Source organism: Streptopelia decaocto (assembly GCF_964273445.1).
Source record: "Streptopelia decaocto genome assembly, chromosome: 1".
Lineage (NCBI taxonomy): Eukaryota > Metazoa > Chordata > Aves > Columbiformes > Columbidae > Streptopelia > Streptopelia decaocto.
In genome coordinates, this window is record NC_138663.1 from 61774564 (window position 1) to 61792696 (window position 18133).

At 47.6% G+C, this 18133-nt stretch overlaps 1 protein-coding gene across 7 annotated transcripts in view; it reads left to right on the forward strand.

The window, feature by feature from the left end:
• DENND2A (DENN domain containing 2A) overlaps positions 1-18133 on the forward strand; it is a 65573-nt gene that overhangs the window by 19964 nt on the left and 27476 nt on the right. For 5 of the 7 annotated variants that reach the window (XM_082045487.1, XM_082045492.1, XM_082045493.1 and 2 more), the window contains 4 exons: positions 7543-7641; positions 9341-10561; positions 11606-11760; positions 16584-16705. In XM_082045487.1, coding sequence (XP_081901613.1) covers positions 7571-7641; positions 9341-10561; positions 11606-11760; positions 16584-16705 — 1569 coding nt within the window. In that variant the 5' untranslated portion in view covers positions 7543-7570. Of the gene's footprint in view, positions 1-3231; positions 3251-7542; positions 7642-9340; positions 10562-11605; positions 11761-16583; positions 16706-18133 lie in introns of those variants that run through there. The other 2 variants (XM_082045489.1, XM_082045491.1) reach the window with 2 other exon arrangements.

Consider the following 18133-nt stretch of genomic DNA (forward strand, 5'->3'; position numbering starts at 1 on the left):
TTGCTAGCCCTTGCAACCTCAGGAAGGGCTTTACAAGCGTTGGTGCTGATAAAAAGGAAGCAGGAGTAAGAAGGGAGGGGAAAAGTAGGCACATCCTTAGTCAATGGGAACTATTAGATCTGATTAGGCATGTTCTTTACCAAGGACAGGGATGAAACTGCGATGCTTACAGCCAAGGGAGGAGCAGGGGCCCTGGGAGAGGGAGAAGCAGGGCAGTCCCTTTAACCATAGTTATCTTTTAAATCAAGTTAGTGACAAATAAGTGGGCAGAGTTTGTTCTTTGGGCTTAGAGAGGTCGAAGGTCAGTAGAACGAGTTATATCATAAAATTAAAGACATATCATAACACACAACACAGCTTTTCTGTACACAGGCTGAATGCTGACACCATGAGTGTCTGCATTCCTTGCATTGCAGCATTGTTTCTCTGACATGGGGTGCAAGCACAAAGAGAGAGGTTGCGGTACATCGATTCCACTTGGATTTCTTGAAAATACAGTTTGTTTTGACACATGGGATTCTCCTGACCCCCTTGTAAGCCCTGTGGTGCGAGATATGATAGATCAAAAGGAAAAGTTAGGGCAGAGTGGGGTGAGGCGGGTAGGAGGCTGTGTAGGATCTGGGTTTAAAAGATACTGTAGGAGCAAATTGCTTCTCAGTCAATGGCCCTTCATGGATATGTTTACGTAAGTTTTTGCTGCTTTTTTTTTTTTTCTTTAATAAATGACTGGGGCCTGGCAGTCTACAATTAGGATCTCATTACAAGTGTGACAAACTCAACAGTCCTGCTGTTAGTGTCTTCAGTCTCCATGGCCTGCAGGAGACTTGCATGGTCACGACAATCAGTGCCTGCAAAGAGGTGACAGCTCACCTTGCCCCAAACTAATCACGCCCAGCACAGAGTGGCAGAGTAGCTGAAGCGGGAAGGCACCTACAAAGATGGCAAAGTCCAACCTCCTCCTCAGAGCAGGGGTCACATGGAGCTGTCTGCTCAGGACATTATCTAGTCCAGCTCTCAGTATCTCCAGGGATGGAGACTCCACAACCACTCTGGACAACCTAGGCCAGTGCTCAGTCACCCTCTCAGTAAAAAAAGTTCTTTCTTGTGCCTAAGCTGAATAGTCCTTCTAGTGGATGCCACTGAGAAGCCCTGCTGGTCCAGAGGTAGCCCATCCTCTCAGAGGTGTGCTCATCTGCAGGGCTGACTGGGAGAGGAAAGAAGTCCTCGGAGGAGAAGCTTGCTGCTCGCACCTGGGAAGGGTTGTGTCACGTGTCACAGAGCTTTGGGTCAAACACTCTCAGCTCAAGTTTCAGAAAACCCTTTTTATCTGCCTGCAAACATCCTTCTCCATGCCAGAAACAGCAGAAGGGCAATTAGCTGATGTCCTGAGTTGCTGCACTCTGCTACGTGAGAGTGGAGTGCATGACTGTGTGACCAGCATGGACACATGTGGGCCCGGGGTATCCTGCTGGAAGAGGCCACCCAGCCCAGAGGCACCAGACCAGGTCGGGGAGGCCAGCCCAGGGAAGCACTTCCCAGTGGCACATCCCAGGGCTGCAGCAGGGAGCTTATGCTCCTGAGAGCCCTTGCTGTGGAGGGAAAGAGGCAGCAGCCCAGGGCCGCAGAGGGTTGGGAGCCACGGCAGGGGAGCACGAGCCCAGGGTCAGGCCTTTGTGTGCCAGGCAGCCAGGGCTGGGCAGGCTGGCCTTGCCTTGGCACTGGGTTGGTACTGTGAGAGTCTTGTTTTGCCGAGGGAGCCTGCTTTTGCGTCCTTTTGCCCTTCTGGGCTTTAGCTGCAGCCCTGCTTGGCTGGTGTCCTCCCTGTTGATGCAGCTGCTGGGGACCTCAGGAAGGCAGTGTGCTTGTACCCAGGGACACTGCCTGCTGCTGGGACTGTGCACAGGGGCCCACGTGGTGGCCTGTGTTCGTGCTTGTGCACGCGTCTTCATGCCTCTTCCCCCAAAGGGAAACAGGCTCCGAGCAGAGCAAGGGCTGGGGGAGGGAGCCTTGAAGGCTTTAACTGTTGGTTTCCCCTTACTCATTATTTTCCTGTTAGTGTTTTGTCTTCTTGGCATCCTTCCTGTTCTTTATGTATGTATAATATGTTATATATTGTTGTCTTGTCATTGCTGTCTGTATGTTGCATCCTTTGTTCTGTAAAGCACAGGAGTGGAGAGGTGTTACTTGCAGGCTTTGGCTGCTCCAGGTTACTTGTGAAAGTAACTGGAGACACCACTTCTGTGGGCACCAAGGAGAAGAAAGTGTGCGTGGGCTTTAAACGCAGCGTGTCTTTTTTCTTCTTGAAGGAAAGTTTTACCAGCTGCGGTTCACTCCTGGTGCTGTGAAGCCTTATTGTTTGTATGCACTCGCAGTGTAACCAGTATCTAGTTGCAAACTTGGATCTGATTTTTGAGTGAGGCGCAGAGTAAACAAAGCAAAGAAAATCTTGAGACATGGCCTCCAGCACACGGCAGCAGTAATACCCATCCCCAAACCACAAGCACCATTGATGTATTCTTGGTTTTTTCCCTACAAATGACGTAGCGAAGAAGGGGAGGCCTGAGAGGCTTCCTGTCATCACTGCCTGACCTTATCGGAGGCAAGACTCTGTGTGTATGACCTGCACGTTGGCTGCATACGTCTCTGATGATGTGGACTGCACAGCACTGGGTGCTTCTCTGCCTTTTGTCATCATCTGGTGGTTGCACCAAGTACAGTGGGTAAAGCCAGTTTCTTCCTCTCCCTGAAGGAGTTTATCTCATATTCCTCTGGAAGACTTCCCTGTTCTTTGGGGGTGGGAGTGTGCCCACTGTCAGTGCCTCTTTTTTTTTTTATTCACCGGCTTCTTTGGAAACATCACATAGTATCTTGTGCCCTGAACCAGATATGCGTAGTCCAACCAGCATTTTGGTCAGAAGTGGGGAACAGGGCATCGGGGAAGAGGGGGTGGGAGAAGAACTTAAATTAGAAGAAAGCCAAACAGCTATTGCTGGAGACAGATGATTACAGCTCATTTCAAGGCTGTTTCCTGCGTGCCAATGATAGATCAGTAAACAAACGCCTCTTTGCGAACACAAAGCAGGCAGGAACTCTGTTTGGAAGAGAGAGGTCGGGGTAGGTCTCACTTGGCTTGGTAGCAGGAAGCCCCTATCACATGGCCCTGGGAATCGGGAGGCCGGGTGCGTGTGGGAGATACGCTGAGAGGCTTCTGCTGGGAGACTTCACATCCGTCCCAGGGTCCGGCCAACAGGTTTGAAAGCTCCCTCCCCTCTCTCTTTCCTCCCGCCTCTTCCCCTCTCCTTCCTTTCCCAGTTTAATTTTGAAAGAATATCAAATGACTGCTTTGTTCCCCCAAACAATGGCAAGGATTACTGAATACACTTCAGTGGCGAGGCTCTCCAAATGGGGCTCAGCATCTTCTCTCCCCTTTTATGTCCTTGCAGCTCTGGGATGTATGTGTCAGGAGCAGTGGCCCTGGGTTTGGGTTGCCACAGGGCTGTGCCTCCCTTTGCCAGTAGAAAGTTCTTGAATGGTTTTTAGAGAAAGCAGTAATTGGTCAAGAAGCACCAGCTTGATGAATGTATGTCCTTCTTGGGTCTCCTGTGTGTTTCCTCTGGGGCCCTGGTCACATTGCACATGAGGCAGGTAAGCAGAGCATTTTGGGTAACTCTTCTGAGCCTCTGGAAGGTTTCCCTTCGCCATCCCTACGCACACACTCTCACGCTCCTTCTCCCCATTTCTCTCCCTCCTTCCCTCCTGTCCACACAGTCCCATCACCTCCCTTGCACCTGATCAGGTGTGTGTTGGACCCCTTCCACAAGCTACTTTGTCTAAAACTGTCAGAGAGCTATAGCAATTCACAGAAGTGCTCCAAAGAGAGCCCAAGCCAGGACAAAAGTCAGGGTAGTGTGTGGCTGATTGTAGCAGAGTTGTGGGGAGACAGGAGGAATAGGAGCTCCCCTTGCCCTTTGCAGTGAACTGTCGTGTTAACTCTGGGTGCCTTGTGAAGCCAAACCTGGCTAGAGAAGATCTACTTTTTGTTTTCCTACTGGAGGAATTTTCTGTCACTGCCATCCCAGCTTCTTCTTGTTAGATCTTGGCAATGTCTGTGAGTCAGGCCTGCAAGTCATTTTAGGTGACCTTAATAACGAAAGAGGTGATCCCAAACACCTTTGAAGTTCAATTTGGCTTGGGATTGGCCCTGAGCAAATTATCTGACTGTTGGACTAATTGGGAGGTACCTTATTATTTTCTGCTATTTTATTCCAGAGGTGACTTTTTTCCATCATGTTTTCCACTGTGTTTGGATAAATATTTACTCTTTTGGGCAGGACCAGCTAATGCGCTACAATAATTCCCTTGGCAATGCTGAGGACTCCCTGTATACCCTGCTGCTCAAGAGTGAAGGCACAGCAATCTGTGCATCTCCTGGGCATGACTTTACTCCCCTGACCAGCGTGTGCCATCAGTGGGGGTGTCAGTGTCAGCAGGTACCTGGTTGTTGTCACATTGGAGCATCTGATGTGTTGCTGCTTTGGAAGCTTCTGGTTGGCTCTTTAATCTGCCTAGTGTGAGTGCCTTGCTTTGGTTGCTCCTGCCACATATGGTGGCTGGTGGGGGGTAGATGTCCTTCTGGCCTCAGCTCCAAGTCCTGCTGATCTGCTGGTTGCAGCGGTGCTCCTTTCACAGGAGAATCTTTTGCAGCACTCAGCAACTGCTTTGTGCCTCACTTCTGCCCACCAAGGGCAATGGGGTCTGTCCCATCCACTCTAGTTGAAGAAGTGAGTGCACCTCTTATTCTGTATTATCTTCCTTTTGACCTCTCCCACAGGAGGTACATGAAGTAGGTGGCTGTGCTGAGCACCAGCACACGTTTGCTCATACCCAGATGTTTGTTTTCAAGGCAGCACTTTGTGAAGGGGCTGTTGGAAAAGGCTGAGAGATGGAGTTTCCTGGTGGGGAAATTGTGTGATCTTATTAAGACAGTAGACTTCATCCCAAGCAGACATTCGGCATGGCAGCGAAGCCACAGGGGTTGTGTGTGTGCCAATTGCCATTGTCCTTACATTTCCTATTGCTGAAGGCAGAGCCGAGGAGCTCCGCCACTGACCTGGCTGTGCGAGGCACTAAATAATCAACGAGACTGTCCCTGCTCTGGGGACAGTGTAAGCCAAGTGCAGAGCAACCGCTGTTGCAGCTTTGCAGGCCTCTGCTTTGGCTGCCTGCGTGAGTCATTCTTTGGCTGGGGACGTGAGCAATCATTAGTTTTTCATTATTCTCAATCCATAACGGTTAACGGATGGATGAATAGATTTTGTTCCTTGGGCTGGTAAATTTTCTTGACAGAATTGCAAAGCTGCTCTGTGTCTAGAAGTGAAGTGAATGTTTGTTCCAGTTACTAACGAGGAAGAGAAGCCAAGGGGGTTTATTGTCTGGGGAAGGAGAGTCTGCTAAATGGTTAGCAATGAGCTGCCCCAAGTGTGTACACATTGAGTTGACCCAGAGTTCACTCCTCGCCTCAGGAACGTTGCCAGTGTGGGATAAAGGGAGGGAAAGAAAACTGGGAACAAACAGGACTGGTTTATATTTTTTTCTTTTTTCCCTCTCTCTGCCCAAAATACTTGAATAGTAGAGACGAGAGATCCTTTTGTTCTTTACTGTTTCTGGTGTCACGGGTTCAGATTTTTAACAAGAACCTACTAAATTCCCGAGGCACTCACTCTGTTGCCAAATGCTAGGCATGGTGGGGCAGCATCTGGCAGACCAGCCAAGTGGACAGAGTTGAGAGGACTTCAGTTTTTCCAAGTATTGCCTACAAGATGGTGAGCCCCTTGTCACTGCAATGCTGCAGAGCAGGCAGACCACCCTGAAAAGTGAGGTGAGATGGTGCTGCAGAGTAACAGAATCACAGAATGTTAGGTATTGGAAGGGACCTTGAAAGATCATCTAGTCCGATCCCCTTGCCAGAGCAGGAACACCTAGATGAGGTTACACAGGAAGGTGTCCAGGTGGGTTCTGAATGTCTCCAGAGAAGGAGACTCCACAAACCCCCCTGGCCAGGCTGTTCAGTGTTCTGGCACCCTCACTGTGAAGAAGTTTCCTCTAGTATTTAAGTGGAACCTCCTGTGTTTCAATTTATACCCATTGCCCCTTGTCTTATCATTGGTTGTCACCGGGAAGAGCCTGGCTCCATCCTTGTGACACTCACCCTTTATATATTTATAAACATTAATGAGGTCACCCCTCAGTCTCCTCCAAGCTAAAGAGACTGAGCTCCCTCAGCCTTTCCTCATAAGAGAGATGCTCCACTCCCTTTATCATCTTTGTTGCCCTGCACTGGACTCTCTCCAGCAGTTCCATGTCCTTGTTGAACTGAGGGGACCAGAACTGGACACAATATTCCAGATGTGGTCTCACCAGGTCAGAGTAGAGGGGAAGGAGAACCTCTCTCGACCTACTAACCACCCCGCTTCTAATACACCCCAGGATGCCATTGGCCTTCCTGGCCACAAGGGCACAGTGCTGGCTCATGGTCATCCTGCTGTCCACCAGTACCCCCAGGTCCCTTTCCCCTACACTGCTCTCTAATAGGTCGTTCCCCAACTTATACTGGAACCTGGGGTTGTTCCCGCTCAGATGTAAGACTCTACACTTACCCTTGTTATATTTCATTGAATTTTTCCCCGCCCAACTCTCCAGCCTGTCCAGGTCTCACTGGACAGCAGCACAGCCTTCTGGTATGTCAGCCACTCCTAGTTTGGTGTCATCAGAGTAATTCTTTTATTTTGTATTTAGTGAGTAAGAGTATTGTGGGGTAGTAAAAAAGAGGGAGGAGTCTGCTGCATTATCCTGGTAGCAGCAGTACTCAAAAGAGAGGGACAGTCTTGCTCCATGAATGCTAGAAAGCATGAGGCAAACTGAATGACTCATTTTTGTGACTAATTTATCTTAACCCCACAAGGAGTTGTCTTCTGAATACAGATCAGTAGCAGCCTAACACAGCCCACCAGAGGGAAAAATGTAATGTAACCAGTTGCTACAGTGCAGTGTCTCTTCAGCCTAAAAAGGTTTTCTGTCCTAAGATGGGGACATTGTGACAGTGTTGCATCCATAGTGACTGCTTAGGCCATCTAGCCTTCACGCACATAATTTTAAAATTATTTTTGTGTTATTCTTTTTTTTGGGGGGGAGGGGGGTGAGAAAAAAGTGCACACTAACACAAAACCAAACAAACACCAATACTAAATCTCCTGAGATTTTGGCAATAGTAAAAGCCTTCGTAAAATGTGCTCCACATTCATTCAAGTTGTGGTACAGTGGTTGATGCTGAGTCAAAGATAATTTTTGCCTTCAAAACCTGTTGACTCCTCCCTGGGCTTCTGAGGGGTAACGCTACCACCCCTCTTCCCATTTCATGGAGGCTGTCCTCAAAGAGCTTCTGCTCTTCTCCTGGATTTCAACAAGAAACGTGTGCATGTGTATGGAAGGAAGAGAAAAAGATGCTGAGCACAGAGCAACACCTTTTCTTGTGTCTGTCTGCAGGTGACCTGCTGCCCAGCTGTGTGCTGACATGATGACAGCTAGCAAGGCGGCCGATGCGAGCAACAAGTCTGAAAGCAGTGTCTGCAAGTCTGTTGAGAGGTGAGAGCTTTCCATGTTTCAGTGCTGGGGTGCTTCGCTTGTGTTTATTATCCCCAACAGAGAAAACCAAAGGAAGGAAATGTTCTCTCTGCTCTGCACTGTCCCTGCCTCTTCACACATTGAAACACGCCTCTGTATGACTCGGGTGGTTTCATTGCCATTTCAGAACTGTAACGCTCTGCATTTTAGCGTCCAGTCAGACTGATAATGTCCTAGACTCACAGTGCTGGAAGAGGTCTGTCCCAAGGCAAGACCATTTGTACCCACGATGTCCTTGTCAATGTTTGCCTTATCTACGCTTGAAATCTTCAATGTTGTAGACTTCATGGACTCTTCAGACAAGCCCTACTGTCCCCATCCATTGCAGATTTTTCCCGGTGTCCCACTACTGCGCAGTGCAGCCGCCAGTGGCGCTGCAATGCCCTGCTCCCTGGGAAAGGCCATGGTGTTCACAGCGCCAGCTCTTAACCAAAGCCTGGTGTTGTCACTGAGGCAGCCAGAAGTTAAATATCTGTGAGGCCAGGGAAGAGCAGTATCTCTCTCAGGTCCTATTTCTGCTCAGAAACAATTCCAAACTCAATTTGCACTACAACTGAGTCTGCAATGGCTGCCAGCTTTGCTTAACATTAGGACAAAGCTCAAGGCCTGCCAGCACGCAGGGTATCCACATGGATGCTCTTACAAGTGTGCTAAGGTCTGGCGGAGGCACAGTCGATATATTTAAGTTAATAAAATAATTTCCCGGGTTGAATCTCAGTGTTGGGATCATGGTTAAATGGAAGTAATGAGAGGGATTTTCATGCCAGTAACTGCATTGTGTTGTCCTGGTGCTCCTTCCCAAGCCCAGGCAAACCCCAAAGACCCCTAAGTGCTTTGGTTCAGAAACATTTTGTGTTGAAATGCCTGTCTGTTCAGCTGGAACTTTATGGTATTGATAAAATAACAAAATATTGATATTGTGATATCACACACTTCAAAATCCCTAGTATTAGAGATTTTTGTTGCAGTTTGGACTCAACCAGTGAAGACGTTTAATCTTTTGCCGTAAGAATGTTGAATCTGGTGTTTGGGTGCTACATCGTGTGCTCTAGGCTGAAGGAATGGTGCGTGGGAGTCCAAGCCCGTGTGTGGCCTGGAATGGCAGGGCCATAGCAATGTAATAAGAGTGCAGGCTTTGTGCATTAATATGCATTTGGGGAACACTTGGACAGATCAAGAGAGATCCTTGGAGCAGGCACTAGAGAAATGCTAACTGGATCACATGATTTCTCCTCTGTTTAACAGCAGCATTTTTGGTATTGTTTGCAAATGGTCCATTTTGGATTTATTTGCAATGGACCTACTTAATGCACTGGCAGTGTCCAAACCACTACTGAACTTTTAAACACACACACAAAAAAATGTAGGTGAACCTCTCATTGATATCAGCATGTCTGTGGTGCAAAAATTACCTCTCTCACCTGCCACCTACTTCTGCTACAAAGTAAGGTTTAAACTCTGTCCTACTCATAACAAGAGGAGAATATTGTGTTCTGGCCGTAAGGGCCATTCCCTGAGTGTCCTTCCCCGTAAGCTCATGTCTCAAGTGCTTGGTCTGAGCATGGTCTGCTGTTACCAGCTTTATGAGTAGAGCTTGTGGTGCTGATGGACTAGACCAAGGGCGGTGAATGTTTCTTTTCTTTTTGTCTTTGGTGCGTAGGATCAAGCTTGCAGATAAAAACGATACAGCCGCTGTGAAGGAATTAGAAAGACATTTGTGTGGATTGTTGAGTGAGAGATGTTCTGAAGGTGCCTCTGTCACCCTGGGCTTAACATCTGAAGCTGAACCAGTTTCTTCTGTGGTGAAGAACCCACTGGGAGCCTTGGAGAACTTGATGCTGGATCCAAGGCTAGAGTGCTTTCAGCAGAACATGCTTAGTTCCAAAATGATCATCAATGACCCATCTGTGGATCTGAATGTTAAAGAAAACAGCAAAATCATCAGGAAACAGATAGGAGGCACTCAGAATATACAGTCACCTGGAAAAATTGGCTTGAGGAATAAGTCCTTCAGCATCAAGGACAAAATTTCAGAATGGGAAGGGAAAAAGGAAACACAGTCTGCCCCTCGCAGAGAGGAGGAGCAGGGAGTTAAAGAGGAGCACAAGATGCCCTGTGTAACTGAGAAGATGAGTGGGGAAGCGCTGGTGACTCAGAAAGTGGAGGCCAAGAGACTTATGAACCGGGAAATGGAGTGTAAAGGGACAGGCAAAGAGAATGAGCGGAAAGCAGGAACTCCGAAAGGCACAGGGCAGGCAGCAGAGCGAATGGGGGAAAGCAAAAGGGATGTGGGAATGGAGTCCAGCCCTGGAAAATGCAAGGACGTGAGAGGTGGGAAGTGGGAGGTCCAGAAGGAGAATCTTTCAGTGCTTAGTCAGGTCAAGAAGCTAGAGCAGGCTTTGAAAGAAGGCTCAGCAGAGCTGCAGCCGCAGTTGCCTGGTACTTACTACTCCCCACAGTGCTTGCAAGAGAAGGCACAAGGACAAGCACAAGGACACAGTGCTCCCGAGAGCCATGAGAGCATATGTGGGGCTGAACTCAACAAAAGACTTCTTGGCTTAGACTCTGAAATGAGTGAGCCAATTTTTGGGACTTTAGAAGAGATAAGAACTTCTCGTGTGAAATCCAAGGACTGCACAGTGGAGAACGTGTACACAGAGCCAGGGGTGCCAGAGAGAAAACCTTTCATCAACCCCCTACCAAAGCCCCGACGGACTTTCAAACATGAGGGAGAAGAGGACTGGGTGCCAGCAGCCAGGAATAAAAGAAACTTACCCCCTCTGCCATCCATTCCTCCTCCTCCTCTTCCTTCTTCTCCTCCTCCATCAGCTGTTAGCAGGAGGCTCTGGAGCGGGAAGCACAAGAACAACGCTGACCACAGGTACTCGGGCTGTGTTTCACAAAGGTGTTGGTCTTGATGATGGAGTCCTGCTTTCCCATATCTCTCTGGGAGAGACAGATCTTCCCTGGTCACCTTGCTGGCCATAACCAGCACTCAGTCATCTCTCTGAGAACATATGAGTGGCCAACCCAGCTTCACAGGATAACTGTGAAGGGATAAGTCATGGCAGATTTGCACCTTAAGGTCACTGTATTACGTGGCTTAGCATGCAAAGTCAGGATTGAGGATTTTGTTGGGTTTGTTGGTTGGTTAGTTTGTTTGTTTGTTTTAGCAGAAAATCTATTTAATTACAAAATGACTACAGCTGGTCTGGAACAGGGTCTGGAATAATAATCTCTAGACTCTAGCGCAGCATTTTCACTGTTCCTGTAACCAATTCTGATGTGTTTATATTCTTCCGGAATGCTTTCTTGCCTTTTCTCCCCTCCTACATGATAGTCACACAGTTTTGGGGTGGGGAGCATAAAATGCAGAGCTGTTTCTAATGCCCTCTGCGTAAACTGTCACCTAAAAATTCCTGACTTGGGTGCAGGAAGGAAATCAAAACTTTCCAGGTTTGTTAGTGGAGCACACTTAATTATTTTTACCCTTTCTACCATCCTGCAGGTGAGTGTTGCTTTCCTGTACTGCTCAAAGAGAGCTGATTTTTGGGCCCCCCCATTCCTGCCGAGGGTGGGATCTGTGCTGTGAATAGGACCTCTTATGGCCCAAGGTTCTGTGCCATGTTGCAGGATGTGCCATTTAATACATGCATCTTCACAGTGTGCTATTACCATGACAACCCAGATTATCCATGGCATCCCCAAAATGCCCTTATTTGTGTGGCTGATAAAACAGCTGATCTCAGTGTTACTTTCTCATGCTTTATATAGGATGAGGCTGTGAAACATTCTCTTATCAGTAATTCATTTTGCCAACTCTCTGGCGTTTTGGAGAAGTGTCTTAGCCATTATTTGGTTCTAAATGCTGGTTAACTGTATCGCTCTCCTCTTTGTCCCTTCTCCCCTCCCATCAATGGTGAAGGAAGTCATATGAGTTTGAAGACTTGCTGCAGTCATCATCTGAGAATGGCCGGGTGGACTGGTATGCGCAGACCAAGCTGGCCCTCACACGCACTTTATCTGAGGAGAACGTCTATGAAGACATCCTGGGTAGGAGCTTTGGACAGGACATACTGGGTAGGAGCTTTGGACAGGGGAGGGATTTAACTGGTAATGCTGAGTAACTGAGAAGACTCGTGGTCAACAAACACTCACCAGAGTTGCTGAATAGAGTATGTTTATTATCCAGATATAAACCAAGACACATTTTACAGAGATTATTGGCAAGTAACAAGAAAAATGGGTGGAATGTTTCAAAACTCATCAGCTTCAAAGATGAAGCTGAGGCCTGTGGGAACCAGCTTTCATTTTTTGCTGGCACCTCTCCTCTATCTTCCTTTTGTCTTGTGGGTTAATCCTCACAGCTCTGGTCTGCCTGTTGTGGTAAGCTTGTCAATGCTGAGATAATGCGAACAGTCTGAAAACATAGCCTCAAAGTCAATTCCACAGTTCAGAAATAGGATTGTGTATGCACCCAGGTACCACTGAAATTAAGAAACTGGGTCCTGCAGTCTTTAAAACTGAGTTTTATTTTGGTCTTTAACTTTGGTAGCAGATCAATGCCATCTTAATCATTGTTTCCTGTAATACTCTCAATTTATGTAGTGTTCTTTAACATTGTCAGTTAGATGGCCTTTTATGGAACATAAAATGCCCTCGAAAAAGCCTCAGGAAGCTTTAGTAACTGTAGGCTGGAGCTGTGTAAACCTCTTGTCTGAGTTTAGCAGAATAGGAATAAAATAGCTTTGTAATCTTACAAAGGTGATCTGTGTTGTTTGGCGTGGGGAGAGCTGTGCTTTCTCAGGAGCAGGCAAAGCATTATTATTCTGATGTGAAAAACATCTGATCATACTTGATGAGAAAGATCTCTCAAAGGGATCGTGTTCCTTTGAGACTGATGGGAGACAAGGTGATACCAGTCTGTCATTTTTGACATTTTGAAGCTGTTGGCCTCATTTGTGGAACTAAGGGGCTTGTGTTTGCCTTTTTCTGCCTTTTACTTGGGGGACGAAAGGAATGGGGAGTGCCTGAGCAGCTGCTGGGGTTTTTATGTTTTGGGGCATAGTGGGAGGTCTCAGAAACCACTGACTAAGGGTCACCTTGTCAGCTGGAATAACATGGATAGCATTACAGACTGCCTGTGTAGACAAATCCATCTATTCAAACACAAGTACACCCCAGTGTCCCAAGCTTGCATTGAACTCGAATATCAGCCTGAAATTCCTCTCCCTGTCAGCTTTTAGTTGCAAAGATTAAAAGAAAACAAAGTTATGGGTAATTGTCAGCTAATAGGGCATGTTTGCTTTTTTGTTTTCTTGCTGCCTGTTTAGGCTTTGCCCAGATCCAGTGATCTTTAATTGGTTCCTGCAGGCCTGGTGGTGTTACCATGGAAGCTTGGAAAAAAGGGTGGACAGGGATAACTCAAAAAAAGCTTTTGTTTTGTTTTCCACAAGACCACAGCTGGGTATGGTCCACAAAACATAATCAACATGTGAAAACCACACCAATGAAGGGGGAACCAAGACTTCAGCTGCAGGACACTAGTGCTGACCCACAGATCGTCATGTGCATCCATCAGGGCATGCAAGAACAGACATACACCCCACATTCATATGCATGACTTATGGAAGGTTCAGCTGTTGGTAGGAGAACCGTTCCATTTCCCAGTAAAACACACAGATTCCCTTCATGCACTGTCTTTTTACCCATTTGCTATTGCTTACCTGGAATATTGGAAATTTCACTGGGCAGATGGATGACAAGGTTTATTCATCAAAAAGGGGGAAATTATGTTCTTTCTTCCAGACTAAGGCTAGCTGGACATACTGCTGAGCAGACTGAAGATGAGGTAGCCAACAGAACCCACGCTTGTTCTTTTTTCTCCAGTCTGCCCAGTTATGTGGCAGCTGAAGTATATTTTCAGTAGTGAAGTGTGACACTGGAATTAGAAAGTGGAGCCACTTTCAGGGACAGGAGCATCTTTGCTGACAAAATGTTCTCGCGGCTTTGCTGTGCTGGTGTCACACATGCTTAACCATCTCCTCCTTGGGGAATTCAGATCCACCACTGTAGTGCTGGCTATCACCAAGGCACAGCTGAAAGAGACTTTTGGATAAGACTTGGGTTTCTTGTCCTTGTCCTTCAGCTGCACTCCGGCCCCAGCAGGGCAGGCAGGTAGGAGTGCTGCACTTGGACAGATCCTACAGCCTTTACCAGTCCCTGCTCCAGAGGCCTGCAGCATCACTGACCTCCAGTCTTTGCTTTCAGCCAAGCATTATGTGACAATAAGAAAACGGCAGTTGCTTCAAGTCCACTGGGATGGCACGAAATGATGGCAACGAAGAGAGAAATCTCATAACAAATAGTCTGCCTGTGCAGATATTTGGGCTGAGCCTTTGTCATTGGTTTCTTAGATGCTCTGATGGAGGTGTCACAGCCTGCTTTTTCAGAGTTGTGTGTTCTTTTTGAACACACTTAGAATCATAGAATCCTTTTGGTTGGAAGAGACCCTCAAGATCATTGAGTCCAACCATTAACCTACTCTGTCTCTAAACCATGTCCCTAAGAACCTCATCTATGGGTCTTTTAAACTCCTCCAGGGTGGTGACTCAACCACTTCCCTGGGTAGCCTGTTCCAGTGCTTCACAACCCTCTCTGTGAAGAAATTTTTCCACATATCCAATCTAAACTTCCCCTGGTGCAACTTGAAGCCATTTCCTCTTGTCCTATCACTTGCTACTTGGGAGAAGAGACCAACACCCTCCATGCTACAACTTCCTTTCAGGTAGTTGTAGACAGCGATAAGGTCTCCCCTCAGCCTCCTCTCCTCCAGGCTAAACAGTCCCTGTTCCCTTAGCTGCTCCTCGTCAGACTTGTGCTACAGGCCCCTCATCAGTCTCTGAACTCTCTCCAGCTCCTCAATGTCTTTCTTGTAGTGAGGGGCCCAAAACTGAACACAGGATTTGAGGTGCAGCCTCACCAGTGCTGAGTACAGGTGACAATCACTGCCCTGGTCCTGCTGGCCACACTATTCCTGACACAAGCCAGGATGCTGTTGGCCTTTTTGGCCACCTGGGCACACTGCTGGCTCATGTTCAGCCAGTTGTCAATCAACACGCCCTTTTGCACCAGGCAGCTTTCCAGCCACTCTTCCCTGAGCCTGTAGCGCTGCCTGGGGCTGTTGTGACCCAAGTGCAGGACCTAGCACTTGGCCTTGTAGAACCTAATACGATTTGCCTCAGCCCGTTGATCCATCTGGTCCAGATCCCTCTGTATGGCCATCCTACCCTCCAGCAGATCAACACTCCCACCCAGTTTGGTGTCATCTGCAAACTTACTGAGGGTGCACTTAATGCCCTTGTCCCAATCTTTGATTAAGAAATTAAGCATAACTGGCCCCATATTGAGCCCTTGGGAACACCACTTGTGACCAGCCACCAGCTGGATTTGATTGTGTTCACCACAACTCTTTGAGCCTGGCCCTCCAGCCAGTTCTTTACCCATCGCAGAGTACACCCATCCAGGCCATGAGCTGCCAGCTTCTCCAGGAGAATGCTGTGGGATACAGTGTCAAAGGCTTTACTGAAGTCTAAGCACACAACACCCACAGCCTTTTCCTCATCCACTAAGTGGGTCACCTTGTCATAGAAGGAGACCAGGTTGGTCAAGCAGGAGCTGCCTTTCATAATCCCATGCTGACTGGGCCTGATTGCTTGGTCGTCTTGTATGTGCCATGCGATGTCACTCAGGATTATTTGTTCCATGACCTTCCCTGTCAGACTGACAGGCCTGTAATTCCTCAGATCCTCCTTATGGCCCTTCTTGTAGATGGAAATCACATTCGCCAACTTTCAGTCAACTGAGACCTCTCTGATTACCCAGAACTGCTGAGAAATAATGGAAAGTGGCTTGGTGAGCGCCTCCACCAGCTCCCTCAGTGCCCTTGAATGTATCCCATCTGGCCCCATAGACTTGTAGGTGTCTAAGTGTGTGTAAGACATGCACACTTATGTTTGCATTTCCCAGCACTGCTGAACAGTGGGGATGTAAGAAGTTCATTACATGTAATTTTGTGTGTTTAAAATTGGGATTAGTTGTGTGCCTCATCTCCAGAATCAGTGGAAAGGTTCACCTCTCTGTGTGGTCGTTCAAGCCTTGTGTTTTTCAGGGGATCCCAGGTAACAATGAGCTGAATGTTACTTGAGAGGTGGCCTTCCCAGACCCCCTCCCATCCTTCAGGCTTAGAGCCTCCCGACTTTGGACGGCCTGGGTTAGGTGAAGTGAATCCTTCCCTCTCTCTAAAGTGGGGCATGTGGGACTGAGGCATCCATGACTGGGAGATGTGTTTGAAAACCTGTGTTGTGTGATGGACATCCATGTTCAGAGAGTAGATTAAATGTTTCTGCAGGGTCAGGCCAAGAGCAATGCCTCGCTTCAGCCGCAACTGAATGATGACCAGAGGTCCCCCTAAACATGGGTTTTACACAGAGGAGAGAGGACTTTTATGCTAGCCTTCAGCTTACAATTTAATTTGGACAACTCTAAGCAGAAGACTGGAAGGAAGGAAATATTATTATGGACTGGTGTGCATGAGAAACTCACAGCTCCTCCGAAGACAGGGAAATGAACTTGAGGACTCGTTGAGTCTTTTCCATCTGTAGTATGTGTGATATGTTCCTATGGCTGCATATGTCAGTGTCAGGGTTTGGACACTGTCCAGCAAGCAGCTGGACTTGTAGGGCTATGGAGAGAATGAAGCAATTGCAGGAATGCTTGAGAACAGGTCTTTATGTCTGATGTGGGAGGTGGGAGAAGGCCAGCAGATCCCCAAACAGATTTTCATGGCAAACCTCGAGGATGTTCTGCACTTAAAACCTCTTGCTTATGGCTTTTTGCTGCAGATCCACCATCGAAGGAAAACCCTTATGAAGACATTGAGACCAACAGCCGCTGTTTGGGGAAGAAATGTGTCCTGACCTTCCCGGCATCCCCCACCTCTTCTGTACCCGGGACTCCCACTAAGGTACTTTGATTCAAGTGGCCACCTCTCCTGCTTCAGAAGGTTTTTGGGTGAAATCCAGGACCTGCATGGAAAAAGTGAAGTTTTGCCAATGGCTTTCATCATGTCAGGGTTTTTTCCTTTTTGTCTTTTACCACAGAGTACAGTGTGATGAGAGGGGGTTTATTGCCCTTTAAGAAGGTAAAAAAAAAAACAACCCAGTATTCCCTTATGCAAATGGTTTGCTGACTTTCACTTTTTTTCACCCAAGGACTACCTTCCCCTAGTAGAGGGGAAGACGTGTTGCTACTATAGTGCAAAAAAGGTCTTCCTCCCCTCAAAGAGGGCATTTAAGTTCTTGAGTAATCAAGCCCTGCAGTGGTCTTGGCTCAGTGTCAGTGAGCAGTACACAGTCTGCCTGTGCTGATGCCAAGATGCCTCTGCAGACCCCTCCCTTATCATAGAATCACAGAACAGTTTGGGTTGGAAGGGACCTTCAAAAGTCATCTAGTCCAACCCCCCTGCCATGAGCAGGGACATCTTCAACTAGATCAGGTTGCTCAGAGCCCTGTCCAGCCCGGCCTTGAATGTCTCCAGGGATGGGGCATCTACCACCTCTCTGGGCAACCTGGGCCAGGGTTTCACCACCTTCATTGTAAAAAATGTCTTCCTCATGTCTAGCCTGAGTCTCCCCTCTTTTAGTTTAAAAGCTCTTTTTCTCTCTCCTTGAAGAGAATAGTTACTGGTAAGCAATGCAATGCCAAGCCCCTGGTTAGGAAGCCAATACCAAAAGGGTGTCCCCACCAGCAGCACAGGTCACAGCCTGGTGCTGTTTTCCTCCTTGGCAGTGAAACCAGAAGAAGTAGTAAAACATTGGTCTGCACCTCTTGCTCAGAGCTCAGGGCTTACCACGGCCAGCCCTGCTCTCAGCCTCCCAAGCAATCTTGGTTGGTTCCTGTTGTCTGTTTAGATAGTCCAAGCCTGGAACAGCAGGGGCAATGTGACAGCAGAAGTCATCTTGACAACAACTGGGTTCAGAGCGGATAGAAGGGATCTAAACACTTTTTCCCTGACCAAAGGGTTTTCCCATGCTCTCCAAGTTGTAGCTATTATTAGAGCCGTTACCCAATGTTTTCAGAAGGCTGATGTGCAGTGTTTCTTCACGTTGCTCTTTTCCAAACAGCTTAATCGGCAACTGAGGTTTCTTTCAGTAATCCAACACTTAAAAGTGAAGATTGTTCAATGATTCTCAATTCATTCTTGTTGCTAGTTAGGTCTAGAGCAGCAGGGATCTATATATGAGTGTTGGGATGAAGTTGATTTGCTTCAAAGAGCTTTGCAATCGCCTGTGCTCTGTGATTTCCCACCTCTGGTATCAAAAGGGGGCTGCAGAGTTACACAGGGATGCTTTTCACCATAAGTATGGTTCCCAGCAGAAGACACTTAATAAAG